Genomic DNA, 16,817 nt, shown 5'->3' with positions numbered 1-16,817 from the left:
GCCTGTCTTATTGCTACCACTTTTGTTAGCCCCAATTAGCCCCAATTCCCTCTATATCGATATGGATACAGCCCCCAAGTACATCCTAATATCTACTTTTGGCCTGCTGCCACAAAGCCATGTTGGATCAGGCCAATAGCCCATCCAGTCCAACATCTGTGTCACAGAAGAACATAAGAGAAGCCATTTTGGATCAGGCCAGTGGCCCATCCAGTCCATCACTCTGTGTCACAGAAGAACATAATGGAAGCCATGTTGGATCAGGCCAGTGGCCCATCCAGTCCATCACTCTGTGTCACAGAAGAACATAAGAGAAGCCATGTTGGATCAGGCCAGTGGCCCATCTAGTCCATCACTCTGTGTCACAGAAGAGCATAATGGAAGCCATGTTGGATCAGGCCAATGGCCCATCCAGTCCATCACTCTGTGTCACAGAAGAACATAATGGAAGCCATGTTGGATCAGGCCAGTGGCCCATCCAGTCCATCACTCTGTGTCACAGAAGAACATAAGAGAAGCCATATTGGATCAGGCCAATGGCCCATCCAGTCCAACACTCTGTGTCACATAAGAACATAAGAGAAGCCATGTTGGATGACGCCAATGGCCCCTCCATTCCAACACTCTGTGTCACAGAAGAACATAAGAGAAGCCATGTTGGATAAGGCCAATGGCCCATCCAGTCCATCACTCTGTGTCACATAAGAACATAAGAGGAGCCATGTTGGATGAGGCCAATGGCCCATCCAGTCCAACACTCTGTGTCACATAAGAACATAAGAGAAGCCATGTTGGATGAGGCCAATGGCCCATCCAGTCCAACACTCTGTGTCACATAAGAACATAAGAGAAGCCATGTTGGATGAGGCCAATGGCCCATCCAGTCCATCACTCTGTGTCACAGAAGAACATAATGGAAGCCATGTTGGATCAGGCCAATGGCCCCTCCAGTCCAACACTCTGTGTCACATAAGTACATAAGAGAAGCCCTGTTGGATCAGGCCAATGGCCCATCCAGTCCAACACTCTGTGTCACATAAGAACATAACAGAAGCCATGTTGGATCAGGCCAATGGCCCCTCCAGTGCAACACTCTGTGTCACATAAGAACATAAGAGAAGCCCTGTTGGATCAGGCCAATGACCCATCCTGTCCAACACTCTGTGTCACACAGTGGCCAAAAAAACTCCCCAGGTGCCATCAGGAGGTTCACAAGTGGGGCTAGAAGCCCTTCCACTTTGCGCACACCCCCCAGCACCATTTGAACTTGGGACCTTCTGTAGTCAGGGCATGCACTACGCTACTGAACCATGGGCCCTTCCCTAAAGCTACCAGAAGCAGCTACTGAGCTTTCGAGCAAGCGCCCCCCATTAATCTCATTGTCTTTCCAAGGATTCTTCCCCCCCCATTCTAGCTAGCCTCCCTTGTGAGGTAGGAGCAGGACTTGTCTGTGCTTGAGATCCAATTTGGTGTAGTGGTTAAGTGTGCGGACTCTTATCTGGGAGAACCAGCTTTGATTCCGCACTCCTCCACTTGCAGCTGATGGAATGGCCTTGGCTCAGCCATAGCTCTCTCAGAGGTTGTCCTTGAAAAGGCAGCTTCTGCTAGAGCTCTCTCAGCCCCACCTGCCCCACAGGGTGTCTGTTGTGGGGGAGGAAGGGAAAGGAGATTGTAGGACGCTCTGAGACTCTGTCCTTGAAAGGGCAGCTTCTGGGAGAGCTCTCTCAGCCCCACCTGCCTCACAGGGTGTGGGGGAGGAAGGGAAAGGAGATTGTAGGCCGCTCTGAGACTCTGTCCTTGAAGGGTCAGCTTCTGGGAGAGCTCTCTCAGCCCCACCCGCCTCACAGGGTGTGGGGGAGGAAGGGAAAGGAGATTGTAGGCTGCTCTGAGCCTCTGTCCTTGAAGGGTCAGCTTCTGGGAGAGCTCTCTCAGCCCCACCCGCCTCACAGGGTGTCTGTTGTGGGGGAGGAAGGGAAAGGAGATTGTAGGCTCCTCTGAGACTCTGTCCTTGAAAAGGCAGCTTCTGGGAGAGCTCTCTCAGCCCCACCCGCCTCACAGGGTGTCTGTTGTGGGGGAGGAAGGGAAAGGAGATTGTAGGCTCCTCTGAGACTCTGTCCTTGAAAAGGCAGCTTCTGGGAGAGCTCTCTCAGCCCCCCCTGCCCCACAGGGTGTCTGTTGTGGGGGAGGAAGGGAAAGGAGATTGTAGGACGCTCTGAGACTCCGTCCTTGAAAGGGCAGCTTTTGGGATAGCTCTCTTAGCCCCACCTGCCTCACAGGGTGTGGGGGAGGAAGGGAATGGAGATTGTAGGCCGCTCTGAGAGTCTGTCCTTGAAAGGGCAGCTTCTGGGAGAGCTCTCTCAGCCCCACCCGCCTCACAGGGCGTCTGTTGTGGGAGAAGGAGATAAAGGAGATTGTAAGCTGCTCTGAGACTGTGATTCAGAGAGAAGGGCGGGGTATAAATCTGCAGTCGTTGTCGTCTTCTGTGGATTTGAACCCAGGTTTCCCATATCCAGAATGAATGCCCGTCCCTGACTCATGCTCATAACCCCCAGTGCAGTACTAGTTTTTACAATCTCTGGGCTGAATAAGAGGTATTGATTTGTTACTTTTTGCCATCAAGTCATAGCTGACGAGTTGACCACGAAGGGTTTTCAAGTCAAGAGACATTCAGAGGTGGTTGGCCATTGCCTGCCTTTGCAAAGCCACCCTGGTTTTCCTTGGAGGTCTCCCATCCAAAGACCAGCCAGGCCTGTCCTTGGTTAGCTTCTGAGATCTGACAGGATCAGGCCAGCCCAGGCCATCCAGCTATTGATAAAATGTAGAAAAATTCTGACTTTTCTCGCTGGACAGTGCTGTGCGGTGCTTCTTTTGGGGTTCTCTGAATCGATGAAACAAAAGAGAACAACCGCATAGGAGTACCAGATATATCCAGAATAATAATAATAAAAAGTACTGAAAATAGCGTAAAAATATTTCTCAGTTAATTGCGGCGTTGACCGTTAATTGAGAAATCCTTTCACGTTGTTTTCAATACGTTGCTTTTAGCATTCTGGATATATTTGGTAGTCCTACACGGCTGTTCTCTTTGTTTTGTCACTTCATACAGAGACCGCCTGATAGCTTGTATTTGTAGCTTGACCTTTGCGGATTTGATTTTTCAGGATCTGAATACCTGACTGACTTTGAGGTTGTGAAATCATTTGTAGCGCTTATTGGTTTTGCACTGGTTCATGAAGCTGCAGGGATCTCTTAATAATAACTTGAGTATCTAAAAATTCCAGTCATTACATTAGTTACTACCAAAGAAATCAAAACCACTCTATGAAAAATATATTTACAAAATGTGATTCATACAAGAAAAAGTGCCATTCAACAACCTCATCATTTTACATACCGCATGTGCATATTTATGCACACACTCACACACATATATATATATAAGTCCAAATCATAAATAAATCCAAGACATGAATCCAAAAAGCTCCAAAGGACAGCTAGCAGTGTAAAGTCTGTTTTGGACCACCAGGTCCTTCCTCCAGGGAGCGTCTTTCAGAACTTGCGGTATATGTGTAGAGAATTTCACAGTGTTCAGATCTTTCACAAATTTATGCACAAAATTGGAACGCTGCTGCCTCCATCTGATCAGCAAGTTAATTGCGTCCCAGATTGTTACCAAGCATCACCCGTGGATGGGAACTCAATTGATCTTCCCATGGCTGTTTAAACAGGTCCTGGGAAGCCCCTGTTCATATGGCAAGGTGGCAAGCAGCCACAAGAATGCACCACCACATACTACGTGCTCAACTGGCAGAATCTACTGTTACAAGACGTGGGGTCAGCCACTAGTTTGAGTGGCTTTTAACATTAATTTAATTTTTCAATTTATACCTCATCCTATCCCGCAAGCGGGCTCAGGGCAGCTTACAACGTTAAAACAGCATTAAACAAACCACATCAAATTAAACAGTGTCATAAATACAAAATGTCACATAAAATCAAAAGACCATATATGAAGCCGCCTTATACTGAATCAGACCTTTGGTCCATCAAAGTCAGTATTGTCTACTCAGACTGGCAGCGGCTCTTCAGGGTCTCAAGCTGAGGTTTTTCACGCCAACATTTTAGTTGGAGATGCCGGGGACTGAACCTGGGACCTTCTGCTTGTTAAGGAGACACTCTACCACTGAGCCACTGGCCCTCCCTTTCAATTGTCCCATAATCCACACAATTGGCAGCAAAGCACACGACAGCATATAGGCTGGAAGCTTTCAGCAAAAACTTGAAAGTTCCTTGAAAGAAGGGAGCTGGGGAAGAAGCGATGACTTCAGAGGACGCCTGCTGGATCAATGAAAAGCTTGGCAGAAGAGCTCCTTCTTGCAGGCCCTGTGAAACTTGGATAAGTCCCTCAGGGCCCGGATCTCCAGTGGGAGCTCATTCCACCAGATAGGGGCCCAGACGGAAAAGGCCCTGGCCCTCACTGAAACCAGTCAGGCGTCCTTAGACCCAGGGATCACAAGAAGATGTTGTGAAGCCGATCTCAGAGCCTGGGGGGGCTCATTGGGGAGAGGCGGGCCCGAAGATATGCAAGTTTAATTACGTCTATGATTTGCTTTCCTTCTAGCCTGCCTTTCTCATTGAAACTCAAAGTGCATAAAGATAATCAAAAGGGAGGAAAAACCCTCAAGATGTATTAGATGATTAAGAAAAGAAATAAACCCGAAGCAGTGTAATATATATATATGTACAGTTTGCGATACGATAGAACAAGATTACAAACACCAGAGGACAGTTTGTAATCTTGTAATTACAAGATTACAAACACCAGAGAATAGTAGGAGAAACAGCGTAATACTTTGATCGAACCAGGGGTGGAATTCTAGCAGGAGCTCCTTTGCATATTAGGCCACAGCCCTCTGATGCAGCCAATCCTCCAAGAGCTCACAAGACTCTTTTTTTGTAAGCTCTTGGAGGATTGGCTGCATCAGAGGTGCGAGGCCTAATATGCAAAGGAGCTCCTGCTAGAATTCCACCCCCAGATCGAACAGTGGTCGGCTGCCGCTTTCAACAAAATGTTTGGGCTCAGTGGACCTTCTTATGTTCACATGTATGATATTCTTGTAGCACATCTGATCCTTGCACCATAAGTGGTTGCTGAGGTGTGAATCAAGCACATTGTTTGTGAGGGGGGGGGGTCCAATGGCTGTACGGTGTGGTCACGAGAAAGGAATCCTCCGTCGTCCAGTGGCTGAATGCTAGGTCCTGGGGAAGGCTCTTGCTTCGTCCCAGCTAGAAACAGGATCCTGGGCTAAGAGGACCATGGGCTGATGGAACAGGGGGCGTACTTTTTTACTGATTTATCCAGAGGTTGCTTTCTGTTGACCTGGTTAACCCCATGCCGCCTGGTGTGGAAAAACGGATCGGAACAGAACAGTTGGTCCCCCCCCCCTGTTAACAAAGGGCAGTCCTGTTAACGGCTGCAATTCCTTTCGAAACACAATAGGGGAAGAAACTGTAGAACAAAGGAGGAGTCAAGTGCAGCTTTGAGACCAACGAAGTTTTATTCAGAATGTAAGAGCCCCGTGGCACAGAGTGGTGAAGCTGCAGTACTGCAGTCTGAACTCTCTGCTCAGTCACAACCTGAGTCCGATCCCAGCGGAAGCTGGGTTCAGGTAGCCGGCTCCAGGTTGACTCAGCCTTCCATCCTTCCGAGGTCGGTAAAAGGAGTCCCCAGCTTGTTGGGGGGAAAGTGTAGATGACTGGGGAAGGCAAGGGCAAAACCACCCCGTACAAAGCCTGCTGTGAAAATGTTGTGAAAGCAACGTCACCCCAGAGTCAGAAACAACTGGTGCTTGCACAGGGGACTACCTTTACCTTTTTAAGCGTTCATGTGCTCTAAGCAGACTTCATCAGACAATAGTATGGAACGGCAACAAATCCTAAATATAGAGAAAGTGCGCAGTGAGTTGGTGTGCAGAATCATGGAAATGTTACTAACATACTAGCTCACTGCCCACTTTCTCTATCTTTAGGACCGCTTGCCATTCCATACTCTTGTCTGATGAAGGGTGCTTGGAGCACACGAAAGCTGACATTCTGAATAAAACTTTGTTGGTCTTTAAGGTGCCACTTGACTCCTCCTTCGTTCTGCTGCTTCAGACCAGCACGGCTGCCCCGCCAATGTTCCCTCTACGCTGCAGAGTCTTGCGAGCAAAAATTCTACTTTGTGAGCTGCTAGCAGGGGTCGTTTTGTAGAAAAAGAGGTGGTGGAGCTCAGCCAGGGATTGCTATGCAGCTGCACCTCCTATTCAATGGACAAGGTGGGGAGGAGGAGGAGGGGGAACCCTCAGAAAGGTTCAGGAGCTGCGTTCCTGTGAGCTGCTGAATTCAAGGCCTGGCTACTGGCATTAAAGTTGTGAGCTGCTGCAGAAATCAGCGTGCTCTGGGGTCATCCTTCCTGAGCTAAGACAAACAATGTGTGAGCTGGAGGCTAAAAATCTGTGAGCTAGCTCACGCTCACTCAGCTTAGAGGGAACGCTGCCGCCCACCTGGATCTATCTACAGGGGAAGAAACCTTGTCCGTTGAGGAAGGTTTGGTGCAGGCTCCCGGGCCTTGCTTCCTTTCTCCAGTCTGACCGCTTCCCCCTTTTCTCCCTGCCCTCCAGGCATCAGCATAGCTGGGAGAAAGCAAGCCAGCGAAAACATGAACAGCAGCAAGTGGAAGTCCACCTTCTCGCCCATCTCGGACATCAACCTGACCAAAACGGCAGACAGCCCTCTGCAGATGGCGTCGTCCCTGAGCCAGAACTCCCTCTTCGCCTTCAGGCCCTCGGCCGAGGACACGGGCGACGGTCCCAAGGCGGCCGCTCACTCGAGGAAGCACGCCACTGTGCCGGCGACGGGGGCCGAGGGCCACGGCCAGAGCAGCAGTTCCATGAACGGGTTTGCTTTCAACGGCGGGCTGTCGGCAGACATTGGTTTACATAGCTTTATTGATGGTGCTTCGCTCCCGCATAAAACCGCCGACGCGACGGCCCTGGGGAGCTCCTCGCTGGGGTTCCTGGTGCAGCGGAACAAGGAGCCCGGGGTCTCGGAGGCAAACCCCTTCTTGAGCAAAAGGCAGCTGGAGAGCCTGGGCACTGTGAAAGGGGAAGACGTCAGCTGGCTGGGGGCCAAAGGCAAGGAGGCTGGCGAACTGAGCGTCCGTTTGGGGGGCTCTTTGGAAAAGGCCTCGGTGCTACACAACGGCAAAGCCGGCAAAGGGCGGGAGCGGGAGGCGGAGCCCAAGAACGGCCACAACCTCTTCATCTCCGCCACGGCCGCCGTGCCTTCCGGGGGCCTTCTCAACAGCAAAAGCCTTTCCGTCTCCGCCGCCGGTAACCCGGCCAGCTCAGGCGCCCCCGCTCAGGCGCACCATCCTTTCTTGAACTCCTTGGCCGCTGGCTCGCAGTTCCCCCTGGGCTCCATGGCCTTGCAAGCGAACCTCAACTCTGTGACAAACTCCTCGGTACTGCAGTCCTTGTTTAACTCGATGCCAGCCGCCGGCCTGGTCCACGTGTCATCGGCTGCAACACGCCTGACCAATTCGCATGCCATGGGGAGCTTCTCTCCTGGGGTTACAGGTGGAACAGTTGGAGGTAGGTGTGCCCCCCCAGGGGTCCCTCTTTGCACTTCAGGGGCTTAGAAGAGCAGGAGCGTCCTCTCTTTCCTCCATTTTTTCCTCCAAGGCAAAAACTTTGACTCTTCCTTCCTTAAGGGAGCTTTCCGTTTGTTGACCGAGCAGCCTGTGAATCTCTTGCTGTGGAAGTTTTTGTGCTCACTGCAGGTTTTGGGGAGGAACGGGGCGGGGGGGGGGGGGCGACTCTGAAGTTTCCATTACAGGGGTGACCAAACTTGCTTACTGTAATAGCCACATTGAATAAAGGTGGGATGTTCAAGAGCCACAAGACATGAACGTCAGGTGTTTGCGAGCCGCAAAATGGAAGGAAGGAAGGAAGGAAGGAAGGAAGGAAGGAAGGAAGGAAAATAGATGGGGAGGGAGTAGGGAGGGAGAGGTAGAAAGAAAGCAACTTTAACTTTAAATGCATTCTCTGGCTGGCTTGGAGAAGTGATTTAAAGAGACCAATGCTCTTTCCAAGCCACCTGGTGGCGCAGGGTAGTGGAGGCTTCAAGAGCCACACAGTATGTGTGAAAGAGCCACATGTGGCTCCCGAGCCACAGTTTGGCCACCGTGGTTCCATTATATGCAGGAGCAGCAGCTCTCCGTGTTGGCTCTTGCTCTGCAGACGTTTGGTTTGCGTGCAGACCCCTGGGCTGAGGGAAGCTCGAGGGCTGGCTCTTAAGCGTTCCCAAGAATTCTCGCAAGCCCAAAGGCCACAGCTTCTGGGGCACCGTAACCTGTTGTCGGCGGAGACAGGTAGACTTGGGTGCCTGAAAGACTCTCAGCAGCCGCCTCTGTCAAGTGAGACAAGTGCGCTGGGGCGGGACAGTGGCTCCCAGTTCAGGCAGGCTCCCACGGCTGCAAGAAAGGTTGCTCTAGAAGGGGGTCCGTGTTGGGTCTCAAGTCCAGCCATCCCTTCCCCCTCGTAGCAGAAAGGAGGGCAGGTAAGTGGCGTCCGCCTCCTGGGTTTGCGCGCCATCGCTTATTCATTGCTTGCTGCCGTGTCCATGCTGCATATTGTGCATCAGGCTGTGTGGCTGCTGCTGTTTTTTGTTCTCTCCCCCCCACCCCTGCTTTGCTCCCCCCCCCGCCCCAGTTTTTGCTTTTCTCACTGTGAACGTAACGCTAGTCCATCTGCCGAAGCTGAGGGGTTTTTGTTTTTCTTTCTCTCCCGTTTGCAGGTATTTTTAACCATGTGGTGCCTTGTGCCTCCTCCTCCTCCTCCTCTTCCACCCCCTCTCCTTCCACTCCTTCTTTTTCCTCCTCCTCCTCCTCCTCCACTTCTCTTCACTTCGGAGCCACCCTTAGCAACAGTGCCGTTTCCAGCTGTGCGGGGTTAAGCTTAAATCCTCTGCAGGTGGCAGCCGGCATGTCCTCCTTCCCCGTGCCCCCTAACGCAGCAACCTCCGGTGAGGCCCAGCCGGCTCCGCTCCTCCCCCGGCCGACAGCCCAACCCTCCCTCCTCCCGCCTCCTCCCCCCCCTCCTAACGTCTCCTTGCCCCCCCTCCCTCCCCTCCTGGGGTCTAACTCGGAGTCGTCTGTTCTCCTGCAGGGCCTGTCCTCTCTGCCAGCCCCCGAGGCTTTCCTGTCCCCCTCCTCCACCGCTAACACTGCCTTGTCTATTAAACTCGCTTCTCTCCAGCACAAAGCCTCCCGCCCCACCTTCACCATCCACCACCCGCCTCTGCCCCGCATGGCGCAGGCCGCACCCGCAAACCCGCAGTCCAACGCCACCGCCGCGCCTGCTATGTGGGTCACCCTTGGCATGCAGCCTCCTTACGCTTCACACCTCTCTGGGGTCAAACCGCGATAAAGAGCTTGGCTTACCTTAAGCGTTCATGCTTTGTAAGGTAAGGCTTGCGAAGGGGCAGGTGGTGGGGGGCGGGCAGGAAGAGAAGCTCGGGCTAAGGGACAGAATATCGTGGCTTCCCGTTCAGGGGTTGCTTTTGCCGCTTTGAGGACCTGGTGGATTGTGTGAACACAGGACGGCTGTTCTTTCAAAGTGGGCTGCTCCGGGTGGGTAGCCGTATCGGTCTGCAGAAGAGGAGCAAGGTTTGAGTTCAGTAGCACCTGAAAGGCTAACGACGTTTCCAGATAATGAGTTTTCAACCTGGATGGCCCAAGCTAGACTGGTCTCATTAGACCTTGGGAACTAAGCAGGTTGGTCTAAGAGCATAAGAGCAGCCATGTTGGATCAGGCCAATGGCCCATCGAGTCCAACACTCTGTGTCACACAGTGGCCAAAAAACCCAGGTGCCATCAGGAGGTCCACCAGTGGGGCCAGGACACTAGAAGCCCTCCCACTGTGCCCCCCCCCCCCCCCAGGACCAAGAATACAGAGCATCACTTGCGCCAGACAGGGAGTTCCATCTATGCCTTGTGGCTAATAGCCACTGATGGACATAAGAACATAAGAGAAGCCACGGATCAGGCCAATGGCCCATCCAGTCCAACACTCTGTCACACAGTGGCCAAAAAACACAGGCACCATCAGGAGGTCCACCAGTGGGGCCAGGACACTAGAAGTCCTCACATTGTTGCCCCTCCCAAGCACCAAGAATACAGAGCATCACTGCCCCAGACAGAGTGTTCCATCTATACCAGGGGTGGCCAAACTTGCTTAATGTAAGAGCCACATGGAATAAACGTCAGATGTTTGAGAGCCACAAGACAGGCAGGCAAATAGATGGGGAGGCGTGGAGGTGGAAGGAAAGCAGCTTTGTCTTTAAATGCATTCCCCAAACCTCTGGCTTGTTTGGCTTGGAGAAGTGATTTTAAAAGACCAATGCCTTCTCCAAGCCAGCTGATGGAATGGTGGGGGCTTTGAGAGCCGCACAATGTGTGAAAGAGCCACACGTGGCTCCCGAGCCACACTTTGGCCACCCCTGATGTATCCCTTGTGGCTAAGAGCCACTGATGGACCGCTGCTCCAGATGTTCACCCAGTCCCCTCTTGAAGCCGTCTGTGCTTGTAGCTGCCACCCCGTCCTGTGGCAGTGAATTCCATTTTGGGGGTGAAAATAAGAAGCCCCCAAGGAAGTCCAGGGCTGCTAAAAAGAGGCAGGCAGTAGGAAGCCACCTTTCTCGTTTGTCTCTGCCGTGATCTGAATGGCCAGGCTAGCCTGCTCTCCTCGGAACTCAGAAGCTAAGCTGGGTCTCCCCTGTGAACATAGGAACATATAAAGCTGCCTTATACTGAATTGGACTCTGGGGCCATCAAAGTCAGTATTGTCTACTCAGACTGGCAGCGGCTTTCCAGGGTCTCCAGCTGAGGTTTTTCACACCTACTTGCCTCTGGACCCTTTTTTGGAGATGCTGGGGATTGAACCTGGGACCTTCTGCTTCCCAAGCAGATGCTCTACCACTGAGCCATCGTCCCTCCATCTCCATCTCCTACTGCCTGGGCCCTTTTTAGTGGGAGATGCCAGGGATTGGACCTGGGATCTTCTGCTTTCCAAGCAGATGCTCTACGGCTGAGCCATCGTCCCTCCATCTCCATCTCCTACTGCCTGGACCCTTTTTAGTGGGAGATGCCGGGGATTGAACCTGGGATCTTCTGCTTTCCAAGCAGATGCTCTACCGCTGAGCCATCGTCCCTCCATCTCCATCACCTACTGCCTGGACCCTTTTTAGTGGGAGATGCCGGGGATTGAACCTGGGATCTTCTGCTTTCCAAGCAGATGCTCTACCGCTGAGCCATCGTCCCTCCATCTCCATCACCTACTGCCTGGACCCTTTTTAGTGGGAGATGCCGGGGATGGAACCTGGGACCTTCTGCTTACAAAGCAGATGCTCTACCGCTGAGCCACCATCCCTCCCCACTGAGCCACTGAGGTTTTTCATGCCTGTTTGCCTGGTTGCTGCCTCTGAATGTCTCTTGCCTTGAAAACCTTATGGGTCACCAACCACTGTTCCCTCTAAGCTGAGTTTCTAGCCTCTGGCTCACACATTTTTGTCTTAGCTCAGGAAAAATGTCCGCAGAGCAAACTAATTTACGCAGTCGCTCACATCCTGAATGCCAGTAGCTCACAAATTAGAATTTTTGCTCACAAGACTTCACAGCTTTGAGGGGAAATTGGTCACCGCATAAATCAGTTGCAGATTGGCAGTTCCGCTTCTCAAGTTGGAGAGGCCAGGCTCCCTTCACCAGCTACCCCATCTGAGAGCAGGCGCCTTGACTCTCCAAAGCTCGCGCCCTGGAGGTGTTGTTGGTCTTCGTGGCACTGCTGGACTCGAATCTCTCTCGGAGCAGGCGGCTGCCCTAGCTTTGTGGTAGCATCTTGAAGCGTCAGGGCTTGGAAGGGTCGCAGCTGAGAAGCAGAGTGCCTGACTTGCACACAGGTGACCCCGAAGTCCCCATATTTCCCAAGTGGGAAAGATCTCAGGTAGGAGGTACTGGGAAAGATTTTCCATCTGCTGGAGGTCTCGGGGAACTCCTGCCAAGTGGGAGGAAGGCAATACCGAACTAGCCAAAACCAGGGGCTCTTTATAAGGCACGTGTGTGTGGTCTGCACGGCTTCACCACAGAGAAGTTCAGGAGCACAGGCGACATCCCCCGTAGCAGGCACCTGCTTTCCTTTGCATGGGCAAAGCCCCGGGTTCATTTCTTCAGCATCCGTAGTTAAAGGATTTAAGTGCCAGAGAGCAGAAATATTTATTGTTTATAGCTAAAGGCCATCGCAATAGAAAATTAAGAACTTAATGATGAAAAAAGACTAAAGGAAAGGTCCCCTGTGCAAACACCAGTCGTTTCCGACTCTGGGGTGACGTTGCTTTCACGTTTTCACGGCAGACTTTTTATGGGGTGGTTTGCCATTGCCTTCCCCAGTCTTCCACACTTTCCCCCCAGCAAGCTGGAGACTCCTTTGACCGACCTCGGAAGGATGGAAGGTTGAGTCAACCTCGAGCCGGCTACCTGAAAACCCAGCTTCAGCCGGCGATCGCACTCAGGTCGTGAACAGAGCTTAGGACTGCAGTACTGCAGCTTTAACACTCTGCAAGCATCATTAAAAATGTCATACATACATAGGCTCAACCATAGTAAGCCTAATTAATCACAAATATTAATGTATGATAAAATTATGAGCACCTAAAATAAAACCAGTTGGTCATAAGATTTATTTGCTGAAATGGCAGTCTTGGCCCTAATTTTTTTTTTGCAGCCAGGGCAAAGAGTGACACTCTATAGGTAATGAACGGGTCAATATCAGATAGTAAAAAACCCAGCTTGTCGAGATCAGAGGAAAAAATGTATCCCTTTAACAGGTTTGCAAGGAATTTAGTTCTAACTTTTGCATACATAGGGCAAAATAAAGTGTAGTGTAATGTAATGTATCCTCTGGAACTGAAGCACCACATATACAAATACAGTACAGGGTGGGACGGCTTCCACGGTTTGCGCTGATGAGAGAACCAGCGGATAAGTCTGCGATGTAAAATTTCTGCAGATATGATGATCTAAGACGGGCGGCCAAACCTGCTTAACGTAAGAGCCACACAGAATAAATGCCAGATGCTTTAGAGCCACAAGACATAAACATTCAAATGTTTTGAGAGGCGCAAAACGAGAGAGGAAGGGAGGAAAATGGAGGTGGAGGTGCAAAGAAAGCAACTTTAAATGCATTCTGTAAGCTGCAAGCTGGCTTGACTTGGAAAAGTGATTTAAAGAGAGAAATGCCTTCTCCAAGCTAGCCAGTGAGGGATTTTGAGAGCCACGAAATGTGTGTAAAAGAGCCACAGTTTGGCCACGCCTGATGTAAGTCTTTGCAGCTGGGATCCCATAACTGGTTCAGCCAAACTCCCAAGAAATATCAGGCACGCACAGACTTTCCTTCCACAAGGCAAGGTGGGATTTGAACAGAGTCCTCCCTTATTAAACTGGGCCACGTGGTTTGCCTCTGAGTGGAGAAATTCACGTGTGAGGTGTGTGTGTGTGGGGGGGTGTGTTGCCCAACGTCTCTTTCTGCTTCTTCTTAACGGGCAAACCTTTGTATTTTGTTGCTGAGGGCGGCCACACAAGTTCGTCAGAATGACTTACAATTTTGGGGCACATAAAGGGGTGAGGCAGGGGCCTCTTACAGAATCTGGGAAGGCTACGGTCACATCTAGCCACAGTTGATGATGCTTTAAACGGAAAGCCAAAATCGCAAACTAAACTGCATCCCCTCTTCTGTCTCCCCCTTTTTGTTTCTGTGTTGCAGGTAACTAGGATTTCTACCTCAACCAAACATGACCTATGCAACGACAACATGGACCAACTTCTCTCCCGTTTCCACTGAAGGTGCTCACCTGGAATGCTTTTGGGTTTCTGCTTCCCCTCCCCTTTCTTTCTCCTTTTTTCCCCCCTTTTCTCTTTCTCGCTCACTACTGGACAAAAAAAAAAAAAGGAACGTCGTCTACATAAAACCAGAGGAAAGATAATGCTACTGTGAATCTAAGTTAAAAAAAAAAATTATATATATATATATATTCAAACTGCAGACGAAAATGCTTAGAAATTGCTCCAGTTTGTATTGTTGGATAGTTTAGATATTTATATATTTTTAAATGTTAAAAAACCCACATGCAGGTTTTGTTTTTTATTTTATTTTATTTTTGGCTGTTCTGTTCTGCCTGAAGTCGGGGTTTAAAAAGAGAGAGAGAAACAACCTAATAAGCAATCTCTTGGAGCGAAACAAAGGAGCAGAGTTGTGCCCCCCCCACCCCCCCACAGCCTCCCCGTGGTGCTACTGAACAACTGTGCCTCTTGATGTTCGAACCTGTTTGGTGCTTACCTGGTGGGACGACCGACACCAAGCCACGTTCCCTCGCCTGCCACCGTTCGGCTTCTTATTTATTCCGCCTGCTCCTCTCGATGCACTGATAGAACTGGCTGGTGTTTGCGGTGCCACAGGAGAGCGGGGGGGGGGAGGGGAGGGCAGCTCTGGGGGAGAGGGCCAGTCGCAGTTCGCCAAGACGTAATGCACACTGCAAACCGGTCACGCTCACCTTGCCACCATTGCCGCCCCAGCAGGCTCGCAGCTACGGTGCTTACATGGGGACTCCGCCCGCAGGAGCGTTCAGACTTTGGTGCGGTTTGAACGGGTGCTCTGCCTTAACCACGCACGAAGGGTTTGGAGGGGGTGGGGGGCGTTGTCCAGAAGCGGAGGGCGGCAGATCCACTGGGAAAAGCTCCCCTCCTCGGCTGCAGGCGTGATCCCTGCCCTCACCCTCTCAGGCGGTGGGATGCCTCGGGCAGGCAGGTATTGCGGGCCCCAGGCCACGTCGACAGCCGCAGTAGAAAAACCCTCACTTTGCGGCTCTCCGAGGTCCAGGCTCTAGAAGCCTCCACCCCTTACCTCTTCGAGCAGTTTTGTGTTTGCCCCTGCAGGGGCCTCGGTTTTCTGTCTTGAACAGGTTATTTTATTTATAAAAAAACTGGCTGTTGGGAGCCTTGGCGTCGCTTGGGAAGTCTAGCCTTGTGGCTGCCCTCGAGCTCATGAGAACCGTGGCCGGTGTTCTGACGGCAGGCTGGTCTGGGCCTGATCCCTACAGGGGCGGAGGTGTCCCCAATCCCTCCTGGTGCTTTTCTGCAGCTACTGCTCCTCTCAGTAGAGGAGCGGTTCCCAGTGGATGCTCAGCAATTATTCTGTGTGTGTGTGTGTGTTTTTGGGGGGGAGGTCATAAGCATGCTAACGAGGCACTGTTGGCTCCTGTTAGCAAGGCCTACTTTTTCCCCAACAGAACTTGGGGAAACTGACAACCATCTTAATGCTGGGGCAGACATTTCTCAGCTTCATTTTTTTCTTTTTTCTTTTTGGAGGGGGGGGGGGGGTTGGTTTGTTCCTGAGTACAGTGTATTTTTGTTAGCAAAAGTTTTTTGATACTTGATCGATTCGAGAGACGGCTTGGCTTTTGTATATTTTATTGCCTTCAAACAAAGAAAAAGAAGCGCGCTCGCTTTTGTATCGCTTTTGCTTCTCGTTAGGCTTTTAAGCGCTGTGTCACACCCGCACCAGAGAGGATTACACTCACGGCTCCCTGTGATCTAGCTTGAAGCTTCTCCCCCCCCCCCCCTCCCCCGTGTCACCTTTATCGAATCAGTGCATTTTTTTAAGGAAGAAAAAAAAATTGTATTTTGTGACTTGGTGAGGTTCAGTGTACAGAAAAGGAAAAAAAAAAAAAGACGCACCGTTTCTGGGATGCAGCTAGTATTTTATAGAGATTGTGATGAGAATTTATAAAGAAAAAAAAATTTCATATGCTTTTCATTTATTTTTATTAGGTTGTGTTCATAGTAAATTTGGGGGCGGGGGATATAAAGGGTTTCTTAATTTATTCAAGTGCATAAAAGCGGTAGGGAGAAGCCTTATCGGGCGGAGAGACCCTCGCTCTGCACAGTAGGGGAGCTTTGGGCTGAGGGCTTAAAAGAAAAGAAAAGAACTGCAGTCATATTTTTTGCATGAGGGTGGGGGGGCGCCTTCCTAAAGGCCCCTTCGAGCTAACTGGATACATTGAGGCATCTTTGCTCCATTTTTAATCGGTTTGGGGTTAAATTTCCCATCAGCCAGCTTTGCCTCTCTCCCATCCCGAAGGTCTGGATTGCACAATCAGGGTTTCCGTCTCCGTTTGTTGCACATGGACCCCGTGCGCGTGTATATTAGGGGCGGGGGGGTGGGGTTAAAGTGAGGGAAGAGCAGGGGGACCTGACCAGCAACAGTATTCAAAGCTTCCCATTTCCTGTCTCAGCCCTTCCAAATTCTGCCGGCTCTGCTGCAGTCGGGGAGAGATGGAGAACGTAGAAGTAGTTTGGGAGGAAATCTGTTGCATCTGTCCGAGACTGGGTGGGGGGACTGGGTGGATAGACACCAGGAATGGGCCGGGCTCCGTTAGAACGGCTATCAGTTCTCAGACTGTTGACTGCAAGGAGGCCGCGTGCATGTGTGCGGATACAGAGCTGGCTGGCTGGACCTGCCACGGGCTCCAGTGCCCTCAGCGTCAAGCATAAAAGATTGGCCACCAGACTCATCCTCGGAGAAGGCATCTTCGGGGCTAAATGGGCATTTGTTGCAAGTTCGCCACACTGCGGGGGTTGTCTAAGGCCTGCATTCGGGGACTGTACAAATGGGGGCCCCTGACAGTATTCCGCCTGCATCGGCTTCCTTTGGCGGGGAAGCGTTTTA

At 51.2% G+C, this 16,817-nt stretch overlaps 2 protein-coding genes across 2 annotated transcripts in view; one reads left to right on the top strand and one right to left on the bottom strand.

Annotated features, from left to right (window-relative positions):
- DOT1L (DOT1 like histone lysine methyltransferase) overlaps positions 1-15,909 on the top strand; it is a 76,340-nt gene extending 60,431 nt beyond the window's left edge. The window contains 2 exon segments of the mRNA XM_060232834.1: positions 6,663-7,634; positions 13,857-15,909. Of these exon segments, the coding sequence (XP_060088817.1) occupies positions 6,663-7,634; positions 13,857-13,864 (980 nt within the window). The 3' untranslated portion in view covers positions 13,865-15,909.
- Positions 1-16,817, bottom strand: part of PLEKHJ1 (pleckstrin homology domain containing J1) — a 114,484-nt gene that overhangs the window by 72,630 nt on the left and 25,037 nt on the right. The gene's annotated exons all lie outside the window — the stretch shown is intronic.

This window comes from Heteronotia binoei, chromosome 2 (genome assembly GCF_032191835.1).
Source record: "Heteronotia binoei isolate CCM8104 ecotype False Entrance Well chromosome 2, APGP_CSIRO_Hbin_v1, whole genome shotgun sequence".
In the NCBI taxonomy this organism is placed as follows: Eukaryota; Metazoa; Chordata; class Lepidosauria; order Squamata; family Gekkonidae; genus Heteronotia; species Heteronotia binoei.
The sequence above is the reverse complement of the archived record's forward strand: the minus strand, read 5'-3'. Positions and strand labels throughout refer to the sequence as shown.